We start from the raw sequence: 25991 nt of genomic DNA, 5'->3' as shown, positions 1-25991 counted from the left end.
CCTTCCTCACACAACAGCAGTCCAAACTGAAGGAACATGTTAAATGCATAGAACGTGTTTATTGAAATGCTGTTGTTTAATGTTCTTAGTTCCAAATTAAGATGTAATTGTGGGCCCAAAGTAGGAATAGAGCAGATGAATTAAAAACCAACGAGCTCAGTCTGCAAACAGGACAGAGTGGAGCTTCATCCCCTCAAACTCACAAAATGACATTTTTCTTTTTCATTTAGTTCAATCTGCTGCTGTCTTTCAGTGAGGCTTTGTTTTATTTTTTATTTACAATTTGTGGGATGTGATGGTATTGACAGGTTTTTATTTTCGTTTTAAAATCCTTTAAAACATTTGTTACCATGGCAACAGGTTAAAAAAGTCCCAGTGTTTGGACTAAAACCCATTTACTCAGCTGTTGCTCTGTCTATGGAGAGAAGCAGCCATCACAAAGATGGGGGGAGGGGGGCAAAATGGACTGTAAGAAAAAAAACTGGACTTCAGAACAGCAAGCAGAACCGTTAACACGTCGTTAACATAGAAAGGTCAGCAGTTCCAGGAATGACTAAACTCCTCCTGCAGAGGAAAAGGGGGAACATCTGTGAACCGTAACCTGAAAGGATGAAGCAAACGGCCGTGATGGAAGAGCAGAACAGCGGCTCAGACTGTGAGGAACCTGCAGGAGCTCCCTGAGGAGAGACGGGAGCAGCAGAAAAACCGCTTCCATGCATCAGTCATCGTGTCCCCTCAGGGGTCTTCCTCTGGTCGATGGAAGGGGGCCGTGCGCTGGCGCGAGCGGCGGCAGTCGGGTGGTCTCGGGCGGCAGCACGCAGCCTTCTTTGCTGGACAGAAGGTGGATCCTTCTCAAGAGCGCCTGGGCCTGCTGCTCCTGGGCCTGCACCAGCTCCTGAAGCTTCCGGATGTCCTCCCTGTCCTCCAGCCTCCTGTGGTCCTGGAACTGCAGCTTGTCCTGGAGGTCAGGACACAAAGTTCAGCTCGTCCCGTCGGATGAGGGTTTCTTTCCGTCAGAACCAGAACAATCTTCAATGGCAATTATTAAAATGTAGTTACGATAACTGGGAGGATTTTAGACTAAACTGTATCCTAACATTTATGATGAAGAGGATTATTTTTTTTTACCTCTAGGCTGTTCTTTGGTCCTTTATGATCCTTTTTTCAGACCAGCTTTTAATTAACTGGCCTTAATTTGGACCATTTTTACTGCCTTAACTTTAAGTGTTTGCACTTTAAAGGCACTTTGGGTTTAATCTTTGAAAAGTTATCCATAAATAAACCTGACTTACTTTTATCAGGACCTGGGGGTCTTTTCCCTAAACAGGAAGTTGAACCAAAATAACAAGCGTGTGTGTTTTTGTCTGCTGAATCAGAACAACCAGGAAGAAACAGCTGGAGCTCTCAGCCTTGCAGGTTCACTTGCCCTGCAGTGAAACTCTCAGGTGTGGATGAATGGAATCAGATTGAACATGTTCTGACTCCATCTGAGCTCCTCTTTGACTGTCCGCTATGCTGCTCTGGAAACTAAAGTCCAGGACGTGGCGGTTACCATGTTCTTCTGCCGGCTGCTGAGTTTGGACCGCAGCTCCTTCTTCTGGTCCGTGAGGTGGACCGTGCTGCGCAGGACCCCCGTGTTCTGCTCCGTCGCGTCCCACAGGGCGTGGCGTGCCTCCTCCACCTTTGCCTGAATGGTTTCAAACACAGCGGCGGTCTGTTTCTGCAGCTCCACATTTTCTCTGGTCACAGACGAAACGGCGTTCTCCACGCTGACATACTTTCCACCGTTTGAGCTCCTTTGCGTGCTCGGCCTCCAGCAGAAGTTTCTCCTCCTTCAGCTTGTCCAGCTTCTTCTGTCCAGACATTGAGAGCAAAGCCTCCACGTCCAACAGCCTCCCATACTTCAGCATCATCAGCTCGTTGCACTGCTTCTCCAGCTCTGCATCAACACAGGTTGCACAGGTCAATGGATCCGGTTTCCACTTCTTACCGAGGATCTGCACCGCAGGCTGTGGCGGTGCGTCTCACCCTGGAGCCTAACAGTCATCTCCTTGTTCTCACGGATGAGGCGGGAACGCTGCCGCTGAGCCTGGAGGAGCCGGCCCTCCTCTGCCTCCTTCTCCACCTGCAGCTGCTGGACCCGCCTCCTCAGCCTGTCCATCTCCGACTTGTCCAGAACCAGAGCCTCGCTCAGGTCTGACGGCACAGAGCCGTTAGAAAGAAACTGGATCTGGAAGAGGCGCAAAGGGAAAGAGAAAAAGGATCCCAAAGAACCCACGGCAGAAAAAAAAAAAGAGAAAAGGACAATAACAATCATTTTTCGTAAAACAAAGATTTCCTCTTGATATCTAAGTTTGGGTTTCTTTAGGAAATCTTTACATTGCAGAAATAACTGAAAAAGTTCCTTCATTTTATGTTCCCTGATGTTTGAATCCATCTCTCACCTGACACTTTTAAGTTCATTCGTTTCTGATGAGAATTTTTAAACATTTTAAAACTAAGACCAAAAAAAATGCAAGTGGAAAAGAATCTGATTGACTGCTTTTCAAGTCCAGAGGTTTTCCAAAGGACGTTCTGATTATCCGTCTTATAACTTTGAATGCGTTAGAAGCCCAGCGGAAGCCAGACTGACGGGTCAAAGACCCAGGAAGTACAGCTTCCTGCAGTGGTCATGCTGCACTTGCTGCACTGAGAATTGTTAGAAAAGGAGAATCAAAATCTTGTGCATGTTTCAGGATTCCACCTTGCTTTCATACAGAGCTACGTCATTTTTTACAACCGTTTTCGGGCTCTAAACACGCGGCCACTGAATACGCAATTCAAGTTAAACCAGGTCGAACGTTGACCAGTCAGGGACTCGAATTTGATGATAGACGACGTCCATTTTAATTTTTGGAAGTGACAACTATTTGAGAATTGATCATGGAGATGAAATATTTATATATTTCACATCAAGCCTCTTCCAGCTGTGGGTGGGGGACAAACAAAAAGAAGAAGAAGCCCCTCCCTGCTTGTCCAGTGTGAACTTTGTGGGCTAAATGCCAATTTAGTGGCTTCTTCAACTCGTGGCACACAGCTTTCGGTGATGGCTGTCACTCATCTGCAAACCTGCAGCCTTACCTGGTGCAGTCGGAAAGGAACCACAACCTCCACTTGCTTCATTTTCTGAAGTTTGTCTTTGTTTATTAGCTCAACCTCTTCCTCGATCCTCTGCTGACTGCTCTTCAGCACTTTCCCCTGCAAAGACGTTTAGGTCAGAAATGCAGACCCGGGGTGCTCCGAGACGCCACGCTGAGGTGGGACAACCTTCGTGATGAGGCCGTCACTCTCCTTCTTCAGAGCGTCAGCACTCTTTCCCGCCTCCACCAGCATTTCCTCCAGATCCCAGCGACGCTCACGGAGCTGCAGGATCTTCCTGAACAGGTCTGGATCGCAGCCTGAGACACCAAAACACACACGTTGACATAAAAGCAAGAACACTGGGAAGTCCAGCTGCCCTGAAGGCTTCAAACCTAGAAGATGAAGCCACTTCCAGGCCTGAAGGACAAACATTCCTGTTTGTTTTTTAAAAAAAAGCAGATTTATGAGTTTGAAGGATTTGACGGAAGGTTTCTGGACGACATCAGGACATTTCAGCAGGATCACACTTCTTGAAGACGAGAAGCTGCAGGGCTGGTTTTAGAGTCTCCCTGCTGTATAAACTACATTTTTTCCAATCTCTCAACCCCCGGTAGGTTGAAAGAAATTATGATTAAAACTTGCAGAGAGGGCCAGTGTTGGATTTTTGACTTTGAAATAAGCAGCTTCTATCTCTTTTTTTTTCTTCAAACAGCTTCCTGAGTAAGAGGCGATGCATAGAAAGCCTGTGTCTTTGTAAATAAAAAAAGAAAAAAAAAGAAGCGAGGGGTTGTACTAAAAAGAGAAATATCAAGCTTTACCACATTAAAGGTAAATTATTAGAGGAAATTATAAATTATCTAAAAAGGAGGTGTTAATGTGACAAAAAACTGAGCTGTGTCAGAACTGAAGTGGATTTTAAGGGAAAAAACCTAAAATGAAGGGAAAAAAAGCAGCAAACCAGAACTGAAAAATAGGCAAACTGAACATTGAACATCAAACATAATCCACATCACACATCAAACTCTGAAACACGACTTAAAGAACACGAAAACTGAACCCTGACGAGCTGAACTCCCACAGCTGGAGCATTGACAAACGGGACATTCTCCTGTGAAAGTTGCATGATGTAAAATAATTCTCTATCTTGGGACTTTGTTGTTCGGCTTCTAACGTTAGGGGTCGCCACAGCCAATCAGCTTCCTCTGATCCACACAGGCAGTTTGGCAGAGAGACGCCCTTCCTGACACGACCCCGATTATTGCCCGCCCCGGGATCAAACCTCCGTGCAGTCCTGCACCACAGCCAACTGAGCTGTCCAGCCTATTTTACTGCAGTATTGTATTCGTGTCGTGTTTCTTGTGTTTGGTTTGAACATAATGACCTAGTCAGAGCCTGATTCTTGCCTGAGATCTTATGTCTTTCCTGGTTTTGGAATTCATTTGTCCTGAGCTTCAGGTGCAAAAAGAGCGGCGAGGTTGAACCTGTTGGGCAGACTTTGTCATCAACAGAAGATCCGTCTTCCTCCTCCATGTCACTGTCAATGCAACCGTCCCAGTCCTCAAGAGAGTCGTCACTGTCCTCCTCACCTGCAAACAGACAGTTACAAGCTGATATTTCAACAATGCATCATGGGAGGTGTGAATCAAGACTGAGCTCACTGGGGCTTCCTGCTCGTTTTTCCTTCTTCTTGCGTGCGGCCTTCTTCTTAAAGATTTTGGTCAGTAAGTCTTCATAGTGATGGTTTTCTGCCACTGAAGCCTGGAAGTCAGCGGCCAGAGCCTCCTCGTCCTCCTGCAGCTCTTCTATGACGCGTCTCCTCTGTTTCAGCTGCTCACTGTAACCCTGCAGCTGAAACTGGGAGGAAACAGGAAGACGTGGTGGAGCATCAGGCATTCTGCTCGTGGATGATGAAGAACAAGAACAACTAACAATTTGAAATTTCTACATTGTTTAGACCAGGGGTGTCAAACATACGGCCTGCGATCCATGTCCGGCCTGCCAGATGGTTCAATCAATCAATGAGGATGTTTTTAAAAAAGCACGTTTCTAGTCCATTCCTGTGGTGAGTTATGATTTTTTTTTAAATCACCGAAATTTCCAATTCCTCCACTAGGGAGGAAAGAAAAGCAAAACAGGTGAAGCAGCTGATCTCTGCACGTACCAAAAGTGAAACTAACAGCTCTGCCTCTCTGGGTACCATGTAGTTGGTTCCCTGTGAGCCTCACCGCTGTTAGGCTGCTATAAGAATGATCAGTAGTGACACAATAATGAACAAGATGTCAAAAAGAAAAGAAAATAAGGTGGAGCTGAATGCAAAACCTGCATGTTTGGTATGTCATCAACAGAGAATATTCAGCGACACTATGAGACTCACCATAAAGAAACGTTTCAACTATTATCTGGACTGAAGAACTACCGTCTGCATTTACTGCAGCGTGACGTCAGTGATGGAGCAATGACAGACACCTGATTGCAGACAAGTTGGAGCAAACATCCAAACCATTTATTAAAAAATGCTGAAGGCTGCAGAAGTCTTGTTCCTCAAAAGCAGATGAGCTTTGCCAACGTGAGTCTGTCAAGGATTAGGATTACAGATACATCATCTCTGAGGAGACTTGGACGCCAAATGAGGAATCCAGTCATTTATTGCATTTCTATTGATGAAAGCACCGACATTACAGATATGTACAGCTGTGCATATCTTTTAGAGGTGTTGAAGAGACGTCACAGCGGAGTTTCTTGAGCTGATGGACACAACAACAGCTGATGACATAGGCAGCTCTCTAGTTACTGTGCTGGATGATGTTAGAGTGAACTGAATCCTGAGATCAATGGATGGCCGAAGTTTAACTCCAAATTCTTATGTTCATAAATGTTTACAACATTTTTTTTGTTATTGTGCTGTTTTCACTTTATTTACGTCAGGGGTGTCAAACTCATTTTGGTTCGGGGGCCACATTCAAGGAGTCTGGCCCCAAGTGGGCCGGACCAATAACAAAAGCAAAAAACAGCTATTTTTTTTTTTTTTTGACTGTTGCAAAAAATGCCTCAACCAACATAGTATCCTAATCACTTATTATTACACATTCATTCACCGAGGCCAATGGATGTTAAATAAAGTGCATTTCACTTTAAAAAAAATTGGTTTATTCAATATTCACAGACTTAATATTTTACATCTGACACTGAAGCAATCCCAATAATAAACTCAAGTGGGGCTTCGGGGAATAAATGAAATACTTTCCCTAAAATGTAAATGTGCAAATTAATGAAAAATTAAACTACATTAAACTTTTGTGAACATGAGAATTTGGAGTTAACCTCCTTTCTCTCCTGAAACTTCAGTCATCCATCAATATCAGGATTCAGATTCTGTGCAGAAACACATTTACTGTCATTCAAGTGTGGAAAACACCAAGAAATGTCCAAGAATCTTTTCCTGGTTGGCTGCCTGAAGTTTTTGGCATCACCTGCCTTCTTTCTGATCTTTGATGGGCGCCATCAGTGATCAGACTGACATCATGTGACCAGACTGACGTAACGTGACCAGTTCAGTCCAACATGGCGCAGTAACTAGAGAGCTGACTATGTCATCTGCTGTTGTTGTGTCCATCAACTCAAGAAACTCAGCTGTGACGTCTCTTCAACACCTCTAATAAATATTCACAGTTTTGCAATATCTGTATCTGTGCTTTCATTAATAGTGACCAAAAATGCAATAATTTAAATATTCCTTCATTTGGCGTCCAAGTCTCCTTAGAGATGTTGGATCTGTAATTGTAATCCTTGACAGACTTATGCTAGCAAAGGTCGACTGCTGTTTGGGCCACAATACTTATGTAGCCTTTAGCATTTTTCAATAAGTTCACCATCTGAAAATGGTATGGATGTTTGCTCCAACTTGTCTGCAATAAGGTAGCTAAGTGTCACTGCTCCATCACTGACGTCACGCTGCAGTAAATGCAGACGGTAGTTCTTCAGTCCAGATGATAGTTGGTAAATCGTCTCTTTTCTTAACTGCAAATGGTGAAACTTTTCTTTATTGTGAGTCTCACAGTGGTGCTGAATTTTATATTCTTTGAGCACTGCAACCTGTTGATGTCATAACAAGCATGCAGGTTTTGCATTCAGCTCTGTGAATAAATAAAACTCTGTCCATTTTTCCTGGAAAGCTCAGCACTCCACTTCAACTTTTTTTCTTTTTGACAACATTTTGGTCATTAGTGTGTCACTACTGATCATTCTTATAGCAACATAACAGCGGTGAGGCTCACAAGGAACCAAACTACATCTCACCCAGACACAGAGCTGTTAGGTTTCACTTTTGGCACATGCAGAGATGTGCAGTTTGACCTGTTTTGCTTTTGCTTTGCTCCCCCTAGTGGCGGAATTGCGCATTTCGGTTATTTCTTTAAAAAATCAAAACTTGCCACAGGAATGGACTACAAAACCTGCTTTCTTTTTTAAACATCCTTATAATTTTTACTCTTCATGGTTGGGCCAAATTGAACTATCTGGCGGGCCGGAAACGGCCTGCAGGCCGTATGTTTGACACCCCTAATTTATGTTCAACTTTGATCATTTCTTTATTTTATGCCAATTATGTAAGGGTTAATGGCCGACGAAGTATGCATTATCACCTTTTAACGCACGCCGTGGAAGCCTGAACCGTCCGACGCGCTTCTAGTCCTTAATTCTTGTTTTTTTTCCCAATATGGATCGCTTTTCTCACAAAAAGCGCCGCGTCGCGCCGCACCACCACTGCAGTCAAGATATATATATATATATATATATATATATATATATATACATATATATATATATATATATTTATATATGTTGATCTTTCCAATGGGTTGAATTCAGAGAGAAAGTTCACCTCTTACCGCTTGTTTTTGTCCACATGATGAAGCTAAAGGTTGTTTTAAAGAGTCCGGCGCAGTGATACTAAACATTTACGCTAGATGACCGGAACTTCTTTTTCCCCTGTGCGGTTATCCTGTGGTATATCACCTTTTAATGCACACTCAGCAGCCAATCAGAATCGAGTATTCATGGTATAAACCCTTTAAGTTTCATTTTCATTCAGCAGTACAGCATTCAACCCTGCCTTTTTCTTCTGGAAACGCAGCTCCTTCTAGTTTATTCTGTTTTTCGCTTTTGTGCGTCGTCTGTTTTCTTCACATTACAGGAAACATCTTTAGCTTTAATGTGAGTGCATCACAAAAGGAACTTTCTTAGTTATTCTTATCTACATCACAGAGGAACAAACACTCAAATATGAAAGGTTTTGAACTGTATGCATTATTAGCAGCTTGCTGCATCTGCTATTAATCTAGAGTTTGCTTAAATTCTAGTAGGCATGAACCCTGTCAAAGGATCAAAGCCGTGACGTTTTCCCACCTCGATGCTCCTCCTCTCCTCCACGATTCTGTTGAGCTTCTCCTGCAGGCTGGCCTCCCTCTCCTCAAAACTTCCAAGGATGACCGTCTCCTGGAAGAGTGTCAGCAGGTGGAGGTCGGCCTGCTTCAGGTGGATGTCCAGGCGCACCTTCTGTTGGCGCAGCAGGAGCAGCTCCGAGTCAAACCGGGAGATGGAGCTCTCCATCTGAACACCACAAATAAAAGGGAGGCGATGACGCACGCTGATTTTCTTTGCTCAGTCCTTTTTTTGGGAGGAGCATCACCTGCTGCAGCAGAGTGTCCTGTTGGTGCAGCCGTCTGATCTCCTCCTCCTGCTGCAGCTCCTTCTCTAACGGGGTCAGCTGCTCTTCCTCTCTGAGTTCAGAGGAAGCAGACAGACTGAGAGTCCTCTCATTTCTCTCCTGCTTGTCCTTCTCCTCTGCCTTCAGTGAACTGTCAGCTCCTGGTGGCACCTCCTGCTCAGTGCCCGCCCTCCTGAGGAGGAGAAAAGCCACAAAGTGAAATGCTGGAGACCGACTGGTCTTCTGAAGTGAGAACAGTGCAGTCCTCTGCACCCCTGCCTCGTCGGGGCTCTGTATCCATCCAAGGTGGCGCTGCTGCACTGCAGCTTCCTCTCTGGCATTTCCTCGGGTGACATGGACGGCAGAGGGGGCGGGCTGCGGCGCAGGTCGGTGCCGAGGCCGTGATGGATCTTCTGCAGCCGCTTGGCTTGAGCGGACAACCAAGAGACCAAGCGAATCTTGGCATCGCGAAGATTTGTGATCCGTCGGTTCATCTCAGACTTCTGCTGGATAATCTGAAGGAGAAACAGTTTTGTAATTACCGACACGTGAAATGCATGTATGAAAACGCCAGCTCTAACTTTACATCCCCAGATTGACTTATTATGCAATTATAATAGTAATAGTAATAGTAATATCAGTTACAGGTGCCCTTCTGTTACTCAAGAACACTGTCCAGAATTCAAATAATTCAAAAAGAGGCAGCAGTTTTTCCAACATGTTCTACGGAAACAAAACATTTATACCAAATGTGAGACATGAGAGAAAAACAGAAAAAAGCTCAGTTTGTGTTTGTAAAAATATTATAGTCAATAATTATAGTTGGTAAAAGAGAACTCCAAAAAACGCACGGTTTTCACATAAAAAATAAAATAAGTTGATTAGAATTAATTGATATTAAACTAATCTTTAATTAGAGAATGAAAAAAAAATGAATTGAATCCATGAAGTCATTTCTGTTTTTTTAAGTCAAAAATAACTTTATGTTTTTTTGTTAAAGTAGAAATTGATCACTTTATAATGAAATTCCGCCTTTGTTTAGTTTAAATAGTTTAGTGGTGCAAAAAGTGTTTTTGATATTTAGCAGAACAATAAATTGAGCTGCATCAAACATACAGATTCCTTGTTTTGTGTTCCTTCGTAGTCAAACATTCTGACTCCATTGGCAGATTCTCTTATTCAAAGGCAAACAAATCTGTCAAGAAAAGTCCTGAGCAAGAATTCTGATTTAAAGAAAAAAATTCTAGATTATTTTTCAGTTGAAAACTTCCCTGATAAGATTATTTCTCTTGCAGACAGAAAGTAAGACATGTTTTCTGGAAGGAAGGGTCTCAGTTTTTGCAGTGTGGCTGTGATGTCCATAACAGAAACCTGCTGTTACCGAGGAAACGTTTCTGTGTGACGTCTGAGTCTCTGCACCAGCTCTGTTAGAGTTTCACTGTCATTTAACAGTTTATAGAAATACATGGATAGAAATGTTCCATAGCAGACCTCACAGGTCTAATCCAGATTATGAAGTGACGTTAAATCATAAGGATTAGTCATCTATAGAAACAACGCCAAATGCTCCACCACTGATCAAAAGGACTTCACATCCATTTCAGGGCTAAATTGGAAAAAATTCTGTCATGTTTTAGTTTGTTCTTATTAAAAGATGGCAAAGGAGAACTCAATGAACTGAAATGAGTGGGAGGGTTTGTACTTTTTCCTCCCAGGCGTTCCACTCCTCCTTCTTCCCCTCAGCACACATGGTTGGTGGTTTGACCACGATGACGTCCCCAATGTTTTTTTTGGCTTCCTGAATTTCCAGGACATCCAGTGGATCCTCAAAGTCCTCCTGTGGTTTCTCTGCGTACCTGGGACAGCAGCAGCAGCAGCTTAGCCCAGCATTCAGCATCCAGCCTTCAGCCTTCAGCCTTCAGCCTTCAGCCTTCAGCATCCAGCATCCAGCATTCAGCATTCAGCATTCAGCATCCAGCATCCAGCATCCAGCATCCAGCATTCAGCATTCAGCATTCAGCATCCAGCATCCAGCATCCAGCATCCAGCATTCAGCATTCAGCATCCAGCATTCAGCATCCAGCATCCAGCATCCAGCATTCAGCATTCAGCATCCAGCATTCAGCATTCAGCATTCAGCCTCCAGCCTCCAGCCTCCAGCCTCCAGCATTCAGCATTCAGCATCCAGCATCCAGCATTCAGCATTCAGCATTCAGCATCCAGCATCCAGCATTCAGCATCCAGCATCCAGCATTCAGCATCCAGCATCCAGCATCCAGCATTCAGCATTCAGCATCCAGCATTCAGCATCCAGCATTCAGCCTCCAGCCTCCAGCCTCCAGCCTCCAGCCTCCAGCATTCAGCATTCAGCATTCAGCATCCAGCATCCAGCATTCAGCATTCAGCATTCAGCATTCAGCATCCAGCATCCAGCATTCAGCATTCAGCATCCAGCATCCAGCATTCAGCATCCAGCATTCAGCATTCAGCATCCAGCATCCAGCCTTCAGCATCCAGCATTCAGCATTCAGCATTCAGCATCCAGCATCCAGCATCCAGCATTCAGCATCCAGCATTCAGCATTCAGCATCCAGCATCCAGCCTTCAGCATCCAGCATCCAGCATCCAGCATCCAGCATTCAGCATTCAGCATCCAGCATCCAGCATCCAGCATTCAGCATCCAGCATCCAGCATTCAGCATCCAGCATCCAGCATCTAGCATTCAGCATCCAGCATTCAGCATCCAGCATCATGCATCCAGCATTCAGCATCCAGCATTCAGCATTCAGCATCCAGCATTCAGCATTCAGCATTCAGCATTCAGCATTCAGCATTCAGCATTCAGCATCCAGCATCCAGCATTCAGCATCCAGCATCCCTGTAACTGTACTGAGGAGTGCTCACAGTCTGGCCCATTCCTGCCTCCTCCTCTCCATGGTGGCTCGAACTCGCTCCGCTCTCTCTGCAACTTTTCTGAGTCTCACCGTGTCCTGACCTCTGCCCCTGACTCTTGGAGGGGGGGGCACAGGGGGGCGGGGCACTTGTTTCTCTGAGGAACGCACATCAGTCACACATCCGTGTTTGAACTGAGCGCTTTCTCAGCAACGATTTCTTACCTGCTGCCTCCTGGGTGGCTGCAGAGTCTGCAGGGTCTGCTTCCGGTTCCTCGCTGTCTGGAGGAGCTTCTGTGGCCGATGCTCTCCGATGTGGCCGATGCTCTGTGTTGGCTGACACGTGGTAGGTGGAGACCCTGATGCCGCTGCGGACGCCGACCACAGTAATGACGCTCAGAGCCTCAGAGGAACTCTTCGACCTGGCAGGAGGAGGGATGCGTTGACATTATTCTTCAGGTCACTCACAGGACACATCACTGAGCTGCATGTTCCAGCCCTGCAGCCCCACAGAAACTAGCGGCAGCTGTTGTCAGACATCCCTGTTTTCAGTCAAGAGTCAATGCAAAACAAAGTGGGACGAGGCAGAAACATTCTTTTGCACATTATTTTTGCTACAAGCTCACAGACTCCAACTTTTCAGACTGAGGGGCTGATGCAGCAACTAAACCTTCACTCGTACGTCTGCAGACACTGAACTGAGGACTGTCAAATACACACAATCTAAAAAAGCCTATTTGTCTGTGATGGAGATACCGTTTGCTCCAGAAACACTGTAGTTTATACATTGTCTGCTCCTCACGGTGCATGAGCAGCACAAGTGAAACATTCATTTTGCTTCAAATAAACATCCATTTACTTCCACTCTGGACTTTTTTAGGGGTTCCCCGTTTTTGTTAAGACCAACATGAACATGGAGATGTCATTAAGAGCTCAGACACACACAAATGACTGACAGAACAGAAGACGATGAATAATCAACACAATGACCGTGGGCACCATTCTTGTAGTTTTCTGAGAGCCATGCTGCAGCGCTCCTGCTCCTTCGCCATCTGCTGTCGGACCTTCATCACCCGCTCAGCAGTCATCCTCTTCGCCTTCTCATAAAGAAGCGGGTTCAACTCCTAGACGTGCACACAAACACACACAGCCTTTCTTTTACAGGTTTGTCATTTCTGCCTGTAAAAGAGACGAGCGGCAGCAGGTGGAGGCGCTCAGACCTCAGGCGTCAGGCGGACGCGCTCCGGCAGATGCTGGTTCTCCGCCAGCACCAGCTTAAACTTCTCCCGCAGCTCAGCCAGCTGGATCCTGGTTTGAGCCGCCTTTTGGTCGGCTTTTCGACGTAGAAGGTCCTGGTCCTGCTTCTGCTTAGCAGCCTCTAAGCTGAGAGGGGTCAGGAGAAGAAATACTGAGACGGACTTTTCAGATTCATTGTCTGTCTGGTTACAATATTTGAATTGCAGAGAAATCAAAGTTTAAGATGGGAATCTTTTCTTGATTAAACATTTCTGCTGGTACAGATTTAGACATTATTAAAGTCCCACTGGGATCATCTTTAGATCTATTGTAAAAGCCTTCCTAGTGCTCTTTTAATGATGATGATGCAGTTTTCAGACAAAGTTTTAAGAAACCTGTGTCGTTTCCTAGGACTTTTGTTTCTGCAGAGCGGCAGGAGTTCATTAGAAATTCACCTATGAGATGTGGGCAGGACTGTAGGCGTGGAACAAGTCCGTCTCCACTTCCCGTCACCCATAATTAAGAGCCATCCGCTTACACTTTCTCACGCTAGCCAGCCCTTCACACCCCAAATCTAAAATTAGCGGTGCAACATAAACATAACGGTTCCTCTAAATACGTCCAGTTCTGATCCAGATTCCAGCTCAGACCAGGAAAACAAAGACGTTCATGGATGTGTTTGTCTGACAGTGGATGATCAGAATGGAGCAGAGCAGGGAGCTTTATGCCCCGCCCATCGTCAAAAACACCATCTTTTTCAAACGGCATTTTTGTGAGCTCCTGATTCACAACGGGAAAAAAACAAAACCTCAAATGAAATGTTAAGCTTAATTTTCTTTATATATGTTCTCCATGATAAGAAAAATGCTACAAAAACACGCTAAAAACACCATTTTCAGTGGGTGTTTAACAAACTGTAACACTCAACATTAGATGAGAGTAATGACAAAACAAATAATCAGGGATCTCCTTCCTTCTTTTTATAGCATGTGCTTGTTTCTTTTTTTCTATTTACACAAAAAAAACCACAACACGACTCAATGATGTTTTCCAGTTACTTTGTTATATTTTAAATTAAAAAACATCCCCGTGGTTCAAACCACCGCCCAAAGACACCCAGTCCCTACATTATTATATATTTATACTGCGTTCTTTAGAGTTTCTCTGGCGTCTTTCAGGACAAAGCAGTCTCAAAGAAACTTCAGTAAAGTCTTAGCTTTTAGAAAAGAAAAAGGAAGCTCACATTTAAACTAAAGAGCTCTGTTAAAAAGTTTTCTGAAAAGTGGTGTTTTTTAAACCAGAGATGGTCTCACATAGGCTTGAAGTAAACCTTTAAATGCAAATTCAATTGTCTTTGTCTTTATCTTTCTGCTGGTTGTCTTGTTTCTAGAGGAGCTGTTCTGATCCAGACCGAAGGAACACGAGAACAGAAGAAAAGTGCACATCCGTTTATCCTGAATCACCTGAAGGCTTCTGGGTCTTGAATGTCAACAGCCGATGACTCTGTCTCCTGGTACGCCTGCTAATGAGAAAAAACAAGATTATCATCCACATAGAGCCACTATGAGCGGCTTTAAACAGAAAACATGCAAAATCTGTATCTGGCAAACCCAGCAAGCCCTTAAAAGTGTAAATATTCCTAAATCTTAGCATGCGAATGTCTTCAGCCTGACCCTGGGTGAGGGAATCCGGGCCCTCTGCCTCTGCAAGCCTCTCTGGGATTCCTCGGGAGGAACCCGGCTGAAGGAGAAAATGTTTCCGTCGTCTCCTGCCGTCAGCACAAAGAGATCATCAAAGCTGCAGCGGATGTGCCGTAAGTGTCCGTAATGGTTGTCGTGAACACTCAGGGCCCAGTAGGCCTGCATGTCGGCGGGGGCCAGGTCTCCGGGCCGCAGGGGGTAAACCCTGATGGTGCCTGAGTGCATGCCACACAGCAGCAGCTGCCTGCTGGAGCTGCAGAAACACAGACACAAATCCCCGATGACGCCCCATTCAAACATGAATAACCCCCAAAATGTCAACTCTGAGGTGTCTGGCTGATGTTAGATGGGAAACTACCATCAACAACAGCCAACCTGTGCAGGTGCAAAGGCCATGTCAGATGTTCAGGTGGGTGATGTTGCAAAACATCCAGCTAAAGATGTAGTTTCTTCAAAAAAAAAGCGGCGTGAGGATCACTGCCTCTAGTTGATTCGTTTGAATCTGTTGGTTCGATGATTTCCTTCAGTTTCCGTTCTTCTCAGCGTCGTGTTCCCACCACGTTTCTGGAAACGTCACAGCCTCTGTCTGGCCTTTGACCATGTTAAGGTTTTATCTTATTCGAGGTTAAAAAGGCCAAACAAATGTTCTGATTAGATTGTTGCTTCAAGCATCTACATAGATGCTTTGCGTAAATGCACACCACCTTGGATCAGCTGCAGATACCTTGAAGGTTGAGCTTCAACCAGGAAATGAATGATGACATCATTTATCTGTTACAACAGCAAAATCAAAAACCAATTTTTTTGCCTTTACATCAATATCTGCAGCCGTCACACTCCATTTCTGAACATTTCCATGCAAACAGCTTTTTACTTCCATGCAGGAAGGCCTAGAAGTGACAGACATTTAGGAAAAAAAGCAGCTTCATCCAACTTTGTCTCTAAAGTCCAGAGTGAGCGGAAGATCCTGCAGCGTGACTGAGACGGCACAAGCGGGTATTCGTTGGTTTTCTGTACCTGAAAGTCATGGAGCAGATCGGGTCATCGTCTGCACCACTGACAAGCAGGAAGTCAAACGGCTCATCCTGACGGCGGCACGGTTCTTCACTCTGGTCCTCAGAGAACTTGCAGTGATACAAGTAACCAGAGTCGAAGCCTCCCTGCAAAACAGCCATCTGAGTAAACCCCCCCAGAAAAACAACAGCCCGTCAAAACCTCAGAGGACTGAAGCTGAGCACCATGGAGAGCCAGAACTGGCCCGGCTCAGAATAGAAGCCGCACAGAAGAGGACCCGGAGGCTGTGGCTTCTCTCCTTCCTGCTTTTCCACCTCCTCTCTCCTTATCTTCATCCTCTCTGTCTGCGGTCTGGACGTGCCTGCCGGCCTCTGAAACACAACAGCTGAGCCATCGGACACAGAAGCTGCAGGAAAACGGCTCACGCTGATGCTGCACCTTCATTCTAGATGTGATGCTGCTGAAGCCGAAGCATCTGCGGGGCAGCTCAGGGAGGTGGAAGCTTTGAGGGGAGCGCTCGGCCTCCAGGTCCGGACTCTCGACCTCCAGCGCATGGCCGCTTCGACACAGGATGAGCAGCCTGCGCCCATTCTGAGGAAGCTGCCACACAAAAGCAGAAAGGCTCTTTACATGGAGAGGGGAATTTCCCGGCGGTGCCAGCTGTCAGATCTGGAATCACACGGACATGGGAGTCGGGGGACCACTCCAGGGCCTGCACCGGTCCGGGAACATGGATGAAACCCAGGGGATGGCACGCCTCCCCAACCGTGAAAAAGAACACCGTTTGGTCTTCGCTCTGAGGAAAAAGCAAGTGTCAGTCAAAACAAAAGGTAGACAAAAATGAGGGCGGGAGAACAAAAGCTTCAATATTAGCAACAGCATCAAGGAACGAGTTCCAATGAAACTTTTTTTTAAACTAAAAGAAATGAAAGGTTAAAAAAAAGCAGCTGCTGCGTCTCCTTCTGGATGGAGGAGCCTTCAGCCTTCAGTTTAGGCCTGAGGCCTCAAAACAGCTCTGGGGCCTCATTTATAAACGTTGCGTACGCACAAAAGAAGGCGTACGCCACTCTCTACGCAATAGTTGAGATTTATAAAAAGCAAACTTGACGGGAAAATTTGCGTTCCTTCACGCAAGCTCTGACCCAGGCGTACGCACAAAAACGGGTGAAATGAGAAACGGCGATGCCGTCGGCAGATGGAAGAAACACGTGAAAGTGAAAATGACAATACTGCCTCTCAGAAATAACATGAAGACTTCACAAAGCAAGTCTGACAATTAACAGCTACACCAACACCCGTTTGATCGATCAGCAGTGAAACAAACAAAAACAATCAAACGAAAATTACAACAGAAATTCAAATGAACACTTATTTGAAAAAAGAAAAATGAAATATGTTCTGCAATATTGGCATGTTGTGCAATTCATCCTCATAAATAATATAGTTAACAGAACGAAATAATGTACAAAACTGATATTCTCGTCAATGTCGTGTCCGTCTGGCGGAGCAGATAGGTGCGGGCGTGCGGATGGACAGACGTACTAATTGTCCACTGGGGAAAGTTGTTTTCATATTAAAACATTTCTTCATAAGCTATGGAATTATGGTATTCATGCATATGCCTTTAGTTAGTTTTATTTTTGAAAAAAACATTGTATGGCGTATGTCTCAAACATTCAGAAAGCAACAAGAAATTACATTTGCGCTGAACAATTTCCCATTTCCACATGGATTATTGCCGACATCTGTAGCTTGTCAGATGTAATTAAATGGATGGAAATAGAATGCCCCATCACAATGCGTAATGACGCACAATGGCTGATCTTGCGCTCTTAATAGAAGATGTGGCAAATGGAAGAATTCGGAGTGAACGCATCTTTAGACAGCAACAAGACTTGCTGGCAAACGAGGACGAGTGGCTTATGAGCCGGTTCTGACTTCCTCCAGCCGTCCTGTTGGACCTCTGCGGGCTTTTGGGCCCGGCGTTACAGAGGAGCACTCGGAGGAACCACGCGTGTCACCCGGTGCATCTGGCGCTCCGGTCCCCCCGGCGCATGCATCAAGCGCTCCGGTCCCCCCCCCCCCCCCCCCCCGGCGCTCCGGTCCCCCCGGCGCATGCATCTAGCGCTCCGGTCCCCCCCCCCCCGATGGGGCGCTGTAGCCTCACAACCTCGGATGGTTGTGAGGCTACAGCATATGGCGTCTGCCACCGTTTGCCACTCAAGTGCCTTTTTGGCATTAGTAATGCCCACACTGTGCCCTCCAAACAACACTTTTCTCCTCTTTTCCACCTCGCCAACAATAACTTCTACTTCACATTGAGTGAAGATACGTTTTTTTGATTTCCTCTCCGTGTTTGGCATGGTTTCGCAATCAATGAATATTCATTTGTGGGCGTTTCACGGACTATTTATGGACAAATATGGGCGTGTCACGAAGCCGCAAAAAGCTGCGCTGCATTTAAAATCGGTTGTGATTTATTAAGGGAAAGATGCGTAGGATGTGCGTGCGCACGGTTTTATAAATCCGAATATTTCTTTGCGTACGCACGTCCTATGTTTCATCCGTACGCCACTTCTGACGCAAATCCTACGCAAAGTTTTATAAATGAGGCCCCTGGACTTTTGCGACTCCATTATAAAGTCATCTCAGTTTCAGTGCAAAGACTTTGAACATGTTAGAACGAGGAAAGTCCATCTACACTCACACACCAAGGCTTGGACTGGGGGGGTTAGGACATCCAATGGTTCCTCTGGAAGGGGGGTCACATGAGAAGGAGGGTCTAATATCTAATCCTAGTCCTTATTGCTGAAGCTTTAGACTTTGAAGCGGCTCTCAGGAGATGACGGCACTACGGTACTTTTATCACTATCTTTTTTCCTTCATTGCAGGCAATTGAAGTTATAGACTGACCAGCCAGGTGCCTCAATAACAGTTTGTGGTCTCACAGCAAACATTTGAAATGTTTGATTGACAGATTCTCCCAAGCCCGATTTCGGCTGGAAGGGGTGTGGACTTCCACGAAGCTCTCTGCTCATTGGTGAGAGTGGTTGCCATAGAAACGTTGAGTCAGACCAATCACTGCTTTCATGACGTCGTCTGGTTCTGATATGGAAGCGACTGTTTTGACTCCAGTTCTTTGGAGCTAGAAGTGGGATAATCACACTCACTCGGTCCAGTTCTCATATACAGTCTATGGTTTTAACAGGCCTCTAGGGCCTGGAGAAAATCTGGAGAAAAAAAAACCTCTGTCTCTGTCTTTCTATTTCTAAAAGAGAATCGTTAAGTAAATTCTGTGCAGCAGCTTCATCTGAATCCGTCCTTTAAGCCTCGTTTCCTGCAGAGATGCACGCTCTGCATTCCTGCCTGAAAGGCCGCTGAAAGCGTCTGCACAGTCTTACCCCCGTGGCGAGGATGTGTCCGTCTGGCTGGAATGCCACAGCGGTAACAGCCGCGCTGTGAGGTTTGAGGGCTTGTTTAAGATGCAGGCGGGTGTGTTCCTCAGCGCTAACTCCAGAGTCTGCACGCAGCTCCAACAGGCGCACCACCCCGTCTTCAAAGCCTGTCACCAGCAAGCCCCCCTTTTGGTTCACCTGAAACGATAAGCCACACCCACAGGCGTCGGTGTCAGATAGGAGCAAAGTGGCTCTGCAGCGTCAGACGTACGGTGAGTGGAGCCCAGCTGAGCGCCGTCCCCCCCTGGTTGAAGCAGCTGGAGGTCACTTCTCTTTTGGCCAGCAGGTCAAACACTCTGACGGAGCCTGGAACAGGTGTGTGCGTGAAACAAGCGTCTGTGTGAACGTTGGCAAGCATTTCTGAAGGTGGACTCACAATCCAGAGCTGTGGTGGCCATCAGGTGAGAAGTTTTTGACACATCCAGGCCTTTGATTGGGCCAGAAGGACAGGAGAGCAGGCGCCTGGGGTCAGCGGCCTGAAGGATGCAGAAAACACAAAGACGGAAAAACTCTGATGTGTTTCTAAAACATCCTCAGACACCGTTTTTTCTCAAAATTATCATTTTATGACTGACCGAGGGAGAGAAGGAAAGGTCCAGGTTCCATATACCTCCATTGGAATCCTGGAGAAGCAAGCAGAAGTCAGACTGGGACTGGGATGAGTCTGGATTAGGTAAAAGTAGGTTCTTGATCTGAGATGGTTCTGTATTTCAACCTGAGCAAACCAGACGGAGGATCCGGGCAGGGAGCTCTTGACCACAGAGGAGAGGCAGACGTGGCGCCCAACCACCAGCTCGTTGATGGGCTCCACTTCCAACCTGCTGCCGCCGCCGTCACATGTGAAGGAGCTGATCCTCTCAAAGTCCCAGCTCTGAGGAGAAGGATGCCTTTTCAGGTTTCAACTCCCCCCGCGCATGTAGATAGAAAACACTTCCCAGGCGGGTCACCGTACCCGGACCGCTCCATCAGAACCAAAGGTGAGCAGCTTCCCGCCCTCTAAGGCAAACGGCTGCGCCGTCCCGGAGTGACAGCTCCGACCATCTTTGCAGCAGATCTCCGCCTTGATGCTGTTTCCATCCCAGAGCAGGAGGTTCCCCCATTCTGTGCCTGACACCACCTGACAGGAAGCGGAGGAAACAGTGTTTACTTTCAAAATAAAAGGCACAAACGCCGTGTGAGCTGGGGTGTGTCTGTGTCCAAAAAAGAAAGACTTTCATACATAATGAATCAATTCTTTTTAGTTTCTGTAAACATTTTCAACAAACAGTCAAATGACATCTTAGGTTCTTCTGTTATCAGACACGGTTGTGTTTTTAATCCACATACCTGACATGTTTCACAGAAGAATCTAAAAAGTTAGTTAACAAGACAAATGTCTTTTGTTATGTATTGACCACACTCCTTTTATTGCATGTAGTTTGTTGGTTGGCAGGAAGCTGGCTCTTATTTTACAGTTAACATGACGGCAGGACAGACTGTTCTAGAAAAGGGGACATCTAATGGAAATGGAAGTAAATTGACATCCAACGGCAGATTCTGACTTTTCTTTTTAGTATATTTTATGAACCTTCACCTTTAATAAAAACGTCCCTGTACACTCAGTTTATCTGTATTTTATGGGTTTTGTTTGGTTTAAAATGTACTTTCCACATTTGTATTGTGTTTTTTGTACAAAGATGTCTTCTTTGGTTTCATTTTTCATTTGAAAGCTGTTTAACCAATAAAGTTAAAATAGTAGTTTTTGTGTTTATAAACTCTCCACTGTTTGATATTTTTCATATTGACTTCTAACTATATAAATACTCTTAACGTCTATTCTAGTCTTAAGTTTTTATTTTGCACAGAATTTACTGAATAAATTAAATCTTTATTAAGATTTATGTAAATGTAAAGCAGTATTTCATAAGCCTGGTATAAGACTTTTCAATGAGTCCATTGGGAGAAACTTTTGTGCTTCAAAAGTTTTACAAATTTTAATTTGGGGGGGACAACATGTCCACATTAGTGGAGGGCTTCAGTGTGTTTTGAACGTCACATTTTAGGCCACGTTAAGCTTAAAAGAATTTCCAAAACCTCTCCATCAGGAAGTTCCAGGACGCCTTCGATATCACTGGCCACAGAGTTCCCGAAATGTCCCGCCAGCTTTTCCAGTTTGAAACCGGTGAAGGTTGTGGACAGTTTCCAGAAGCTGGGAGAGAAAAGACAAGAAGGTCATCAGCGTGTGAACAGTGAGCAGGCCAGACGTGTTACCAGACGTGACCAGACCAACTTTGTCTGCAGATTTCTGATTCAACACGTTACTCCCATTTCAAAGATCCCAGGACATCAAGTTATCGGCTCTGCATCAGACCACGGTTGATTGGTCAGAAAAACAAGACACACGTCATTATTGATGAATTCTGTTTTCTGTATTGTGAAAAGCTGTCGCAGCCGTTACTGTGCTGCTGGACTAAAGAGTCGAGAACAGCAACACATGTTAAAGCGTTTTTCTGTGTGTTTTCTCAAGATTGTGAGCAGATAAAGGTATGAGCAGACATGGATGGTTTTATCTTCTGTACATTCTCATCGTACGTCCAGTTGAACACATTTCAAACCTTTTTAAAAAGCCTGACAGGCACTAGCAATGGCCTAAACCTAAAGAAATAGGCAAAAACTGTAAATATAAACTGCAGCAGCGCTAAAATGAACAGAATACCTTCAAATACCTACATTGAACTCAGTCTGGTAGAAGTTTCTTTCCTGATCAGAAGTTTTGTTTTGACTTCAGATCCTGGTGTGTGACTAAAACAGCAGCTAAACACAGCTAAACGTTTTTTCTCAGACATGAATGATAAAACTCCTGGTTAGACTTTAATAAATGTCAGATTAACCCCGTTTGGGTGAGTGAGCAGACTCTTTACTTGATGTGTCTGCATCCCGCCGTGGTGAGCAGCTCCTGGTCGTAGTGGGAGAAGCTGACTCGGTGCACCTCCTGCGACGTGGCCTGGAAGCTCTGCACCTCCTCTCGCCTCCAGTCCCACAGAGTCAGCAGGAAGTCCGGCTCGCCGCCCACACTGGCCAGCAAGCTGCCGTCGTGGTTGAAGCTGACGCAGCTGTACCTGTGCCGTGTGCCGCCTGAAGGCATGCACATTAAAAACGTCCCTGCCGGGGGGGGGGGGGGGGGGGGGGTTGCATTGCTCAGCATCACCCGGTGGTCTTACCTCTCAGTATGCGACCAGGCCTCAAAGAAGGATATTCATAAACGATGATGTCTGGAGACGTGCCTTTCTCTGCTACGGCAAAGAACTCTCTGCTAGGATGAACCTTACAAACACAAAGATAAACACATGAAGGTGCAATATGGTACAGTATATGCCCAAATCAAAGAATCCGAAACCCTTTGGAATGAATTTTAATCAGTAAAGTGTCGCTGGAAGTCTTGAGAGTTGTCTCCAAATCAAAGAAAGAAGAAGCTTTATTACAGACTCCAGGTCCGTTTCCCACAATAAACCCAAAACAAGTGAAAGACTTAAGGAAAAAAAAGTATAAAAATAATGACATCAAAGTATGAAAACAGTAAAACAACCAAGTATCATAAACTTAAAAAAGACTAAAGCTACTGCTGACTAAAATACGTAAAAGTTTAAAAAAGGCAACCATTAAAAAAACAGTTAAAAAAAAAAAAAAGTCGACCGTATCATTCATTCATTCATCTCCTGCCGTTTTATCCCTTTCGGGGTCACGGGGTTGCTGGTGCCTATCCCAGTGACTTGTGGGCAAAGGCAGGGGACGCCCTGGACAGGTCGCCAGTCTATCCCAGGGCTGCAATCACACACCCACTGACATTCACACCTAGGGACAATTGAGACTGACCAATGAACCTATGAAGCATGTTTTTGGACGGTGGGAGGAGGCCTGAGTCCCTGGAGAGAACCCACACATACACGGAGAGAACATGCAAACTCCACACAGAAAGGTTCCCCAATGAGGTTCTATTTCAGGTCCCACAGCCGGGCCTTTTTTTTGCTGTGAGGCAAGAGCGCTAACCACTGCGCCAGTGTGCAGCCACCATACCAGAATCTCCAAATAGCGGACAGCTATACCTTGCTGTACCTTAAATTGGTGAGAGCTAAGATGATTTTGTTAATTGAAATGTTAAGACGATATATAAAACCACAGATAAAATGTCTTAACAAAGCTTATTGCATTATTATCTCAAAAGCAAGCAGCAGAAAAGCAAAGAAGAAAAAAAGTATTTCTTTTTCGATTTTTAGTTCCAGATGACCCCACTCCCAACGTTAACGTGCCTTGGAGGCCCGTTGTGTTTTAATCTACATCTATGTTCAGAATTTTGGCCTTTGTTTTGTTGTCCAAGAGCTTCATCAATAAAGTTATTCTGGTTTGATTTAGTTAAAAGGAAAAGTTGATGTTTCAGCAGCTGCTGAACCTCCAAAGCTGAACATGTATGAACGCACAGGACGTTCCCTTCACTGAAAAAGCTCTGCTGCCTCCTTACCGCGATGGCCCCGATTCCTCCTCCACCGCTAGACCGTAAGAACCTCTGCTCCTGAGCGTGAACGTCCAGCAGGACCATCAGATTCCCCGCTATAAAGATCAGAGTGCTGTCATCCAGCACGCCCAGGTTGGCTCTGCGTCTGCTGTCGAAACCAAACGAGTGACTGAGCGCGGCTCAGGACCAAAACCTAGCAGAGGATGTCACCTACATTACTGCACACGTTTCTAAGGTCACCTGAGCTTTGCGTTGCCCCTGAGGGCAAAAGTACCAGATTTAGGGTTTAAACAACCACAACCAGTTGACAGACATCTGCCCAGAGAGCTACAGACACCACAGTTTGATGCAGTATCTCCATCCATCCATCCATCCATCCATCCATCCATCCATCCATCCATCCATCCATCCATCCATCCATCCTTTGGGTTCACAGGTTTGCTCGAGCCAACCCAGATATTGTTGGGCAAAGGCAGGAATCCCCCTTTATGGGTCACCAGTGCAACGCAGAGCCACACACACACACACACACACACACACACACACACACACACACACACACACACACACACACACACACACACACACACACACACACACACACACACACACACACACAGACCTAAGGACAATGTAGAGTCACCAACCAACCTATGAAGCGTGTCTTTGGACGGTGGGAGGAAGTCGGAGTACCCAGAGAAAACTCACACATGCACGAAAAGAACATGTGAACTCCACATAGAAAAGACCCAGCTGGGATTTGAACCTTGCAAGAGTGCTAACCACTGTCCCACTGTGCAGATCAAGCTTCTCCAAATCCAAATGTTAATGTCAACATGTTTGTTATTAACACACAGCGTTTGCACTGAAGTTCTGTTTTACAATATTAATGCAGCATATTCCTGAATGTTGTTCTTCTAATTATTGTATTAAAATGAAAAAGTATTTAGATTTACTATCTTGTTATAAAGTGTAACATAATAACAGTACTGTTTTATTTCATATGGAGTAGACCTAAAATGTACAGGTTTTACTGTGAACTAAATTTAGTATGAAATCCTGTAATTATATTTACAATAAAACTATTGAGTACAGAAAATCTCTGCTTTTAAAAAGGTAATGGCAAAATTATACATAAATTATAGAAAATTTAAATATGTACTCTACTGTCACAAAAACGGATACCATAAACAGCACAATATTTCTGTTCGATTAAAAAAATGGATCTAAATGACTAAATATTTACAATTTTACACACATTTTTGTAATGAATATAAAAAACTGCTAGAAAAATGTGTTTAAAGTGATTCTTTTTTTTTAACAATACATCTTTATGGGACAAAACTTTAACATTAAAAAGAGAAAAACTGTGTCCAAACGCAAAGCTGCCATAGGGTTAAAAAGTCTCAATCATACAACAAATCCAGCTGCCACACAGCTGGATTTGTGTGACTTCTATTAAATTGAAGGATACGAGAGGTGAAGCAGGTCCTCTGGGATGTCCAAGCCCGGACTGACGGACGCTCTGGAGCGCAGCTCTTCGTATTTGTAACTCATGTGTGCAGAGAGCTGCTGCTTTGCCTCCTCCTCGGCTTCCTGCTGCATCTCTGGGAGCTGTGGGGAGCTTCCTGTGGGCAATGAACCATCTGAGAGCAGACACACCTGAGCTGACCTCTCCAGAGAAAGACACCAAATGCTGGCATGACATCAGGCCCGCGCCTTCCTCACCTTTAGTGCTTTTCTGGGAGGCTGTTTCAGATGTTCCACCTGCGTTTGGATCCGACATCTCCAGTGTTCACGTCCTGCAAACTAAAGAGCGTTGCTGCTCCAGTTTTGTTTAACTTAATAACGCCAACATTATTTTGTAAAAGACACAACAAAGAGAAAATATAACTCACCAGTTTGTGTTCCCCATCCACAAAAACATACACACATGTCCAGGACTCTGAATAAAGATGAAAAGTTTTTTGCAGCAGTCTTCTCTGTCAGTTGAAAGCGTTACAGCGTTGCTAGGTAACACTTAAAGTCAAATCAACGCAAAGCATTGTGGATAATGCAGTTCAGAATGTTGTAGTATATACATTTTTACACTGGGGACATCCGACACTAAATTTATTGAAATTCAAAGCTCAAAAGTTATTAAAAGTGATTAAAATAAATTCACTTTTAAGATGTTAGGTCTAGTTTTAATTAAAAACCGTGTTTGAGTAACCATGGTAACCACGGTCTACACCACTCACCACCAAATGTAAATTAAGGAGGTTTTAAAAAGGAACAAGATACGTAAATGTATCTGCTACGTATTGAAAATATGTTTTGCTATTCTTATTGTCTATTTACGCATATTTTATCTCTTTAAGACGAACAAAAAGGCTCACTTT

At 44.9% G+C, this 25991-nt stretch overlaps 1 protein-coding gene across 6 annotated transcripts; it reads right to left on the bottom strand.

Annotated features, from left to right (window-relative positions):
* Positions 1 to 39: 39 nt before the first annotated feature.
* Positions 40 to 25903, bottom strand: cfap44 (cilia and flagella associated protein 44). 6 transcript variants are annotated; one of them, XM_020707905.2, is made up of 35 exons: positions 25509 to 25903; positions 25339 to 25412; positions 25085 to 25256; positions 23617 to 23779; positions 22322 to 22424; positions 22022 to 22235; positions 21195 to 21309; positions 20074 to 20238; positions 19837 to 19992; positions 19697 to 19744; positions 19498 to 19597; positions 19333 to 19427; positions 19068 to 19259; positions 16352 to 16462; positions 16105 to 16266; positions 15891 to 16037; positions 15670 to 15812; positions 14626 to 14905; positions 14416 to 14474; positions 12937 to 13099; positions 12716 to 12840; positions 11942 to 12138; positions 11730 to 11874; positions 10527 to 10680; positions 9098 to 9339; positions 8807 to 9017; positions 8524 to 8727; positions 4779 to 4974; positions 4602 to 4706; positions 3307 to 3437; positions 3121 to 3237; positions 2029 to 2230; positions 1779 to 1939; positions 1553 to 1687; positions 40 to 958 (listed from the first exon to the last, which is right to left on the bottom strand). In XM_020707905.2, the coding sequence occupies exons 2-35, from the start codon at positions 25394 to 25396 to the stop codon at positions 719 to 721; spliced, it is 5211 nt and encodes a 1736-aa protein (XP_020563564.1). In that variant the 5' UTR covers positions 25397 to 25412; positions 25509 to 25903; the 3' UTR covers positions 40 to 718. The 6 variants fall into 6 exon arrangements, with proteins under 6 accessions (XP_020563564.1, XP_020563562.1, XP_020563568.1 ...); XM_020707903.2 differs by having other exon boundaries at positions 25339 to 25419; positions 25509 to 25902; XM_020707909.2 differs by having other exon boundaries at positions 25085 to 25238; positions 25509 to 25902.
* Between the last annotated feature and the right edge of the window lie 88 nt (positions 25904 to 25991).

This window comes from Oryzias latipes, chromosome 12 (assembly GCF_002234675.1).
Source record: "Oryzias latipes chromosome 12, ASM223467v1".
Taxonomy (NCBI): Eukaryota; Metazoa; Chordata; class Actinopteri; order Beloniformes; family Adrianichthyidae; genus Oryzias; species Oryzias latipes.
Note: the sequence above shows the minus strand (reverse complement) of the source record. Positions and strands in the feature narration are given on the sequence as shown.